We start from the raw sequence: 7,801 nt of genomic DNA, 5'->3' as shown, positions 1-7,801 counted from the left end.
GATGGAGGGATTTGAATGGTCGCTGGGTAGCGGTAGAAAGAGGCCCACTTTCAGCAGGGGTTTTCAGAAAGATCCCTCTGGTTGCTGTGTGGACTGACTGGGGCAAACTGGAGTCAGAGAGGCTGCTCAGGGGGCTGTGGCCAAGGTCTAGTTGAAGGTGATAGAGCCCAAACAGCTGCGAGGTGTAGAAGGCAATAACAGGTTCCCGGTCTGATTGGTCTCTTCCAACAACAGGGAGCTCACTATTTCTTTGGTAGCAGTCCTCTCCTTTGGGCAGCTCTGCCTGGGAGAAAGTTCTTCCCTAAGCCAGGCTTCAGCCTGCCTTCCTGGGGTAGTAGGTGGGTGCAGGGGTTGGGAAGATGTGATTCATTGTACTGGGGGATCCCAGGAAGATGGAAACTTGGGGGAGAGTGTGGGACTCTTGTGTTCAAGCTGAGCTGAAGGAGCTCTCTGACCTGTCTGTGTGACTGACCCCTGCCCCTAGGGCAGGTTTGAGTATTACCCTGAGGGTGCCCTGGCTATCTGTGGCCAAACTCACCGAAGCTCTTTAGCTGGTGCCATGAAAACAGCAGAGCGAGCAGAGAGATATTTACACAATTGGCATATATTTTATTATTTTTTTATAAAAGGCAAAAGAGTACATGAGTTGAGGATTAAAGGAGTGAAGGAAAAAAAAAAAAGGAATGAAGAGCCTATTAGAGTCTCCCAACCCCATCCCTAAAACTGTAATATTTTTACATACACACACACACACACACACACAGACACACACACACAAATATATATATATATATATATATATATATATATATATATACTTTTTTTTTCTTTTTTTAAAGAGCAAACGTGAAACTTATGACCTGGACTTCACCCCACCCACCTCATGCCTCCATCGTGACAGAAACACATCACTCCGCTCTTACTTATGTATGAATAGCTAGAGCTCCTCATCTGGGCTGTGGTCCCCTCCTCCTAGCCCTACTCATATTCCCACCCTACCTCCCCCAAAGCCTATAGAAGCCCCCTGTGGAGAAAAAACAGCAGACACACACATACTAAGAAACACATGTACCTGGACCCTCCTCCACACGGAGCCCCTGAAACATGCAGATCCCTGGTGCTTTCCTCACTCATAGACAGACACAACACCCTCCCTCCCTCCGGGCCTCCCCCACACGCCCACAGATAGAATCCTTTCCACTTGGTCCTTTGCCCTGAATATCTGGAAAACCACACACACGCACACGCACACATCTGCTGCCCATTCTCTCTCTTTGAGAGACAAAGGACTAGATTGGCCCTACTCCCTGTGCCACCAGCTTACAGGCAGTGGCCAGCGGTCCTATTGGATCCTATTTCCTTCAGGATGGAAAATCCTGAAGGGGGCTTTCTAGAGGGGCGGTGGTAGACAAGGAGCTTCTTAGCCTGGGAGGGGTGTCGTGAAGAGGGCTTCTAGGAAGCAGCCCCTGCACAGTCAAAGGATGCTCATGAGAGGGGTTGAGGGGGAGGCCCCTGCCCATTCACATCTGCCCCTTGTGCTTCACGTGGGACAGCTTCACATTCTCCTCATCGGTGGAGGGTGGAGGTGGTTCCAGGTGCCAGCCGATCATGAGCTGATACACGAGGACACCCACGATGGAACCCAGGAGTGGGGAGATGATGGGCACCCACCACCAGTGGTGGCCGGTCCTGGGGGCAGACAGATGTGGTCAGGGACGCGTGGGGCAGGGCAGAGGGGAGACAGGCTGGCGCACGCTGGCGGGGACTGCACTCACGTGAAGACTTCCGGGCCCCAGCCGGCAATGGCTGTGAAAAGGCGAGGGCCGAAGTCCCGGGCGGGGTTGACGGCGTAGCCAGAGTTGAAGCCCATGGACGTGCCGATGACCAGGACCACCAGGCCCACAGTGAAGGCCTCCAGGCCAGGCGGGACAGGGTTATTGTAGGGGTCCACAATGGCCAGCACACACACGATGAGGGAGGCTGTGCCAATTAACTGGGGAGTGGGGAGAACAGGGTGAGAAGAGCCCCCGTCCACCTTCCGGCCCCTCCTTCCACCTTCCAGCCTCCCTCCACTCTCAGAGTCTTGGCATCTCCCGTGCTCTGCTCTCCAGAGCAGTGGTACTAAGACTTTTGCTGGTTAACTTTGCAGATTCCTAGGAATCTGCTCTAGACGAGGAGTCCTCTCCCCCAGCCAGCCCATGAGCAACCCAAGGCAGCCTGGTCCTCCTCCCCGAGTTCCCCTCACTCACCCCCAGCCCGTACCTGGTCGAAGAAGCCATTGACCATGTCCAAATGTCCAGAGGGGTAGGTGGCAAAGATGCCGGCTGTGCCATTGGGGCCCGAAACTATAAGCTCGTTGTTGGCGAAGCCCCAGATTGCATCTGGTAACAGATTAGATATCAAGTGGGTGAGGGCAGAGGCCTGAGCCCCATCTCCCCTCTCAGGCTAGGCCCACCCTCCCAGGGGTCACAGGTGAGTGTGATCGCTGCTTTATTACCCTGGAGTCGGGGGTGGGAAGGTGGAGGGGTGGAGGGCCTGACTCCATTGTTGCCCGACTCATTTCTTTCCCCTCATGACCCCCACCTGGGGCCTGTGCGTGAATGAGTCATAGCCCGGGGCCTGGGCAGGCCCCAGCCATCTGTCATCGAAAGGCCTGGTGCCAGCAGGTCCCAAGCAGAGGGAGGGGGTAGTGGAGGAAGGCAGGGTAGGAAGCCTCACCATAATACAGCCCAAAAACGATCCCGGCACCCAGGAAGGCTCCCAGAGTCTGAGCCATGGCGTAGATGGGCAGCTTGATCCAGGGCTCACGCGCCAGCAAGCACATAGCAAAGGTCACGGCAGGGTTCATGTGGGCCCCTGGGCAGAGGGGAGATGGAACCTATTAACCCCTGCCTGCCACAGTGGGGAGGCCAGGATTCCCCCGCCCCATACTCCCCCTCTCTGGCCTGGTGACCAGGGATGCAGAGAAGGGTTTCTTGTACAGAATGGTGTGTTGGACTATGTAACAGACCAACTCGACTAATCTCTGATTCCAAGGTCAGAGTCAAAATTTCCAAGTATCAAGTTCCTTCACCACTCTTCTTTTCCAAGGACCCAAAGCTAAGCCCTGGCTATGCCCTGTTCTGAGATGACTTCCACTCCCACCCTATTCTCCAGCGGGACACCTTGTGGGAATGCTGTGGAGGGGTGATGGCTGAGGGTGGGGTAAGGCCTTACCAGAGACCTGGCCAGCGATAAGGATGCCTAGGGTGACGGCGAAGCCAAAGGCCAGGTTGATGGTGAGGAAACCACCGTGGGTGCCCCGGCTGAGCACGACCTGGGCCACAGAGCCACAGCCAAACAGCTGTGTCAGGAAACAGAACAAAGCAGGGAGGGTGAGGACCAGTGAGTCTCACTCCAGAGGGCAGGGATGAAGCCAATAACCTCCCCCTGCCTTCATGGGGAGGACGGGAGGGCGAGAAGCCCTTTCCTGGAATCGAACCCCTCCTCCTCCTGCTGCAGTTATAACCCGTAGAAGAAGCAGACATGGCCTCTTAGCCCCAATGTCCCAATGTCTTACCCAATGTCTTACCCACTGTCCCAACTCTACTAATAACAGGGTCCTATGGAAGGGACTGGAAGCAAAGTTTGCAACCTCGAGCCCAGAAGATGGCTGAACCATCTCCACTGATTTTTCTTGACTCTCAGTAGGAGTGGGTGGAAGGGGACACTCTCACCTGAGCAGTTCCTCCTCCAGCCCTTCAGGCCTGGCCCATAGGGGTGGGAAGGCTCTCACTCATCCCCTACCTGCAATTGCCTCCCTCCCTGCCCCAAAGAAGAGCTGAGGGGGAGAGGGCACAACGAAAGGGAGGAAGGCAGAAGTCCTCCTGAATCTGGGGTGTCAGAGCTCCTGCCTCTCCCTGTTCTCCCTCTCAGGATCTTCAGCCTCCTTGACCTGTTCCTGACCCAGAGCCTCCTCTCTCCACTTGCCCTGACCTCCCTGCCCTCAGAGGTCCAGGTTCCCCACTCAGATTTGGAGGTCCCAAAGACAGCGATCTGTCTAGTCTCACTTGCCATAGTCCAGGACCCCCAGAGCAGTGGAAGTGGGGAGACTAGTTCTAAGCTTTCTGCTGGAAATTGGGGGGGTGGTGCGTATTCAAGAGGACTAAAATCCCTGATGTCCTGCAAGTACAGAATGTGCTATTTGTCCGTTCCCCTTGTTCAAATGTAAAAATGTTTCTGTACTAGCTCCTCTGCAAAGAGCCATTGCCCTGAGCCCCCAAAGTGTCCCCCGAAGCTGCTCCAGCCCTGCCCCAGCTCTCCTCTCCCACCTCTCCATAACTAAAGTCTTTATGCCTATCCAGCAGAAATTTTCCAAAACCTGTGCTAAGGGCCCTCGTCACTTCTAAAGGGTCAGTGTCCTGCTGTACTGGGTGGTTAAGCATTTTGATGATCATCCTTCACGAAGACCAAGAGATAGTGGGGAAGCCAGCAGCCGTGATGCAGGGCAAAGGTGTGCAGGCAAGTGAGAGCAAAGGTCAGAGAGTGTAAGTATGTATGTGTGTTGGAACAGGCATGTGAGGGTCTGGGGCACCCTGCCCAGCTTGGCCGGCCCTGGCCTCAGCTCCTTGCCTGCCTGAGGCCCAAACCTGGCTCCATCCCAGGGGGCCTTGGAGGGAGAAGCTGTCAGAGCCAGTTCCACCACCTTGAGACTCTTCTTCCTCTTCCTCCGGGCTCACTCTCCCTCTCCTCACCTTACTAGGAGCCTCAGAGAAAGGAGCTTCCCTCGCCCGAAAGCCAGCCTTGCTTCTGCCACTGCAGGCTCTCGGTCCCCAACCCACAGAGGTATGCAGGTAAGCCTTCACCGACCACTTGGGCGTCTCCCGGGCCTAGCCTCTCCTCTCCAGGCACTGACACAAAATGCCCCTCAGCCACCTGAGCCTGAACGCCTTCACAGACATAACACCCTCCTTCTGTGGTCAGGGAGAAGCCAAATGATCCTGGGGCTCAGCGGGAGGCCTGACTGCTCCTTTGGGGGAAGGCAAACTGAGACTAGGGAGGAGATAGGAAGACCCCTCTGTGAAGGGAAGACAACTTGCTCTGTCCTGGCTGCTCTCAAACAGGGGGCTGGACTAAAAATCAGACAGGGACGGGGGGACACACGGCTCGGGGGCAGGAGGAAAACAAGCGTCTGCCCCTATTCCCTTCTTGGCACTTGGCACTGGGAGAGAAGAGAGGCAGATGACTGGGAGGTCTACTAGTCTGCGGAGGGGGTATGGATAAAGTGCCCCACCTGGCTTCCCCCCTTCTTGTTCCTGGAAGCCAGAGGTGAGTCCAGCTTTCCTCTCCCTATAGAATCTGCTCCACCACCACCACCCATTTAGGGTGGGCCATCCAGCCCTACTTGCCCCTAGTTAATCTTGCTAGTTCACAGGGGGCCGCCTGGTGTACGTCACCTAGGGTTGGAAGTGGGACACGGAGTACCCCATCCCCTGCAACAGAGCAAATGAACCCAGACGTAACCCAGAGGGAAACAGGTGTAACCACAAGAGTGGCCGAAAATCTGCGAGTAACTGGGACAGGAAATGGAGCCCATAACTGGTGTGTCTGTCAGACCCAAAAGTGCAGAGTCACCCAGGAACAACCCAGACCCAAACTGGCATAACCAGGGCATAACTGGGACTGGGGAGTAACCCAGGCAGGGAAGCGTCCCCCTCAGAGAACCTGTACAGTAACTCAGGCCCCGGGAAGTAAGTCAGAGTGCTTCTGCATGGAAGCTGACAGCATCTGTCTGGGAGTTGCTCAGCACTAGGGGAGGAATTTTAGTGACACCGCGTCCTTTGTGCCTGAGGCACAGCTGCCTTCCACAGACTCCTGTCTTCAGGATCCTCCCTCCTTCCCGCTTGCTGTTTGCTGTGTAGCCCCCGCCCTCTGCCCCCACCTGTGGCAAACTGTCCTTATGGCAGGGCAACTTTTGGACTTTCTTCTGAGTCTTAATTATTCATTAGGGGCCAGGCATCCAAGACCCAAATAACCCAAGAGGGACCCATTTGCCACTGCCTCCACTGCCTCCCAGGGCTGGGACTCTAGGAACCTGGGGAGCTGTGGAAGCCAGAAAGGGCTGGAGGTCCCAGACTGCAGAGGTGACTGCTGTCCCCAGCCTGTGGGCTGGGTCACTGGTGAGAGGGTAAAGGATCAGAGCTGTCACTGGGGCATAACAGCTGTCATCCTGGCAAGAGTCGAAACTGTCAGTCACTGAGGGGGTTAACGCTATGGGCGAAGAGTGCTCCGGAAGGGGTCAAGTTGGGGGCGAGGGATCAGAGCTGGGAGAGGGGTCAAGGCTGTCTTAAAAAACACAGACCCTCCGGTGAACAGAGGGACTGGGGAGTGTGGGGCTGGAGAGAGGCTTCTCCTGCCACTCACCACGAGGATGAGGGTCCCCAGGCACTCAGCCAGCGCCTGGCGAAGCAGCTGGTAGCGGATGTGGAGCATCTCCCCGCAGCGGGACACCAGCTCCTTCTGTCGACCCATGGCTGGGGCAGGCGGCGGTGCTGTCGGGCGGGCGGGCGGGCGGGCGGCGGACGCAGCAGCAGTGGCCGTCAGCGCCGAGTGGCGCCTTTTATAGAAGCCGGAGGCAGCGCCCCGCCCGCCGGCACCGCCGCCTGCCGATCCGGGTGCCGGTCTCAGGAGTGGGCGGCCACCCCGCACTGCTCGCCTAGGGAGGCTGGAGGGGACGCTGGGTTGGGGGGACGCTGATAAGGAAGGTAGGGGTGTGTGGTGTGAGGAGGCTTTAGGGCTGGTGTTGGCCCGGGGAGGAGGTGTGTGGGGGCTGAGACCAGACTGCGGGGTTGTGGAGTCTGAGAGCCGATGGTGGGGTGTAGGCACGTGCAGGACGGGGGCTCACGGGGGAAAAGGAGCCGCCAAAAACACCTCCTTGGGCCACTCTCAGTGAGCCTCGCTGCCATCCTCACCACGGTGGAGGGGAGAGGAGACATGTCAGAAAGGAAAGGAACTCTGCTTAATTCACTGTGGTGTCCTACGTGGGAGGGAAACCCAAAAGGGAGGGGATATATGTATAAGTATGGCTGATTCATTTTGCTGTGCAGTAGAAGCTAATACAGCATTGTAAAGCAGCTGTACTCCAGTAAAAATCAGCTAATACAAAAAGAATTTTTTTTTTTTTTTAAAGAGAGAAAGGAAAGGAACTAGCCCCAGCTCTACATGATGGCTGGACCTGGCGTGTCCTCAGTCAGGGGCCTGGAGGGAGGAGGCTGTGGGCCCCAAGGGAGAAGAGATCCTCTCAGAGTCCAGACCCAGGTGGACTCAGGAACACAGGTGCTGAGTTCCAGCCAGAGTACACCGGCCTTTGCTTCTTGCACAGTTAGTACATGTCACATGTTGCATGTCTTGACCTGCTCCGTTCTCAGCTGTGTCCACACATGACATCTGTCCTATGTGCCTGATCACACTTTCTGGGCATTTTTTTTTTTTTTTTTTTTTTTTTTTTGGCGGTTCGTGGGCCTCTCACTGCTGTGGCCTCTCCCGTCGCGGAGCACAGGCTCCGGACGCGCAGGCCCAGCGGCCATGGCTCACGGGCCCAGCTGCTCTGCGGCATGTGGGATCCTCCCAGACCGGGGCACGAACCTGCGTCCCCTGCATCAGCAGGTGGACTCTCAACCACTGCGCCACCAGGGAAGCCCGCCTTTCTGGGCATTTTTCATGGCTTTGCTCATGCCTGTTGAACACGGCTGGGTTAACAGAGCTGTCACACGTGTACCTGCGTGCATCTTGCACATGGCTCCAGAGGCTGAGCTGCAGTTGT

At 56.3% G+C, this 7,801-nt stretch overlaps 1 protein-coding gene across 1 annotated transcript; it reads right to left on the bottom strand.

Annotated features, from left to right (window-relative positions):
* Positions 1 to 588: 588 nt before the first annotated feature.
* AQP3 (aquaporin 3 (Gill blood group)) lies at positions 589 to 6,561 on the bottom strand. Its single transcript, XM_033857981.2, has 6 exons — positions 6,403 to 6,561; positions 3,217 to 3,343; positions 2,719 to 2,856; positions 2,263 to 2,381; positions 1,776 to 1,993; positions 589 to 1,689 (listed from the first exon to the last, which is right to left on the bottom strand). The coding sequence occupies exons 1-6, from the start codon at positions 6,508 to 6,510 to the stop codon at positions 1,521 to 1,523; spliced, it is 879 nt and encodes a 292-aa protein (XP_033713872.1). The 5' UTR covers positions 6,511 to 6,561; the 3' UTR covers positions 589 to 1,520.
* Positions 6,562 to 7,801: the final 1,240 nt, after the last annotated feature.

The sequence above is a fragment of the Tursiops truncatus genome, chromosome 6, assembly GCF_011762595.2.
Source record: "Tursiops truncatus isolate mTurTru1 chromosome 6, mTurTru1.mat.Y, whole genome shotgun sequence".
Classification (NCBI taxonomy): domain Eukaryota; kingdom Metazoa; phylum Chordata; class Mammalia; order Artiodactyla; family Delphinidae; genus Tursiops; species Tursiops truncatus.
Note: the sequence above shows the minus strand (reverse complement) of the source record. Positions and strands in the feature narration are given on the sequence as shown.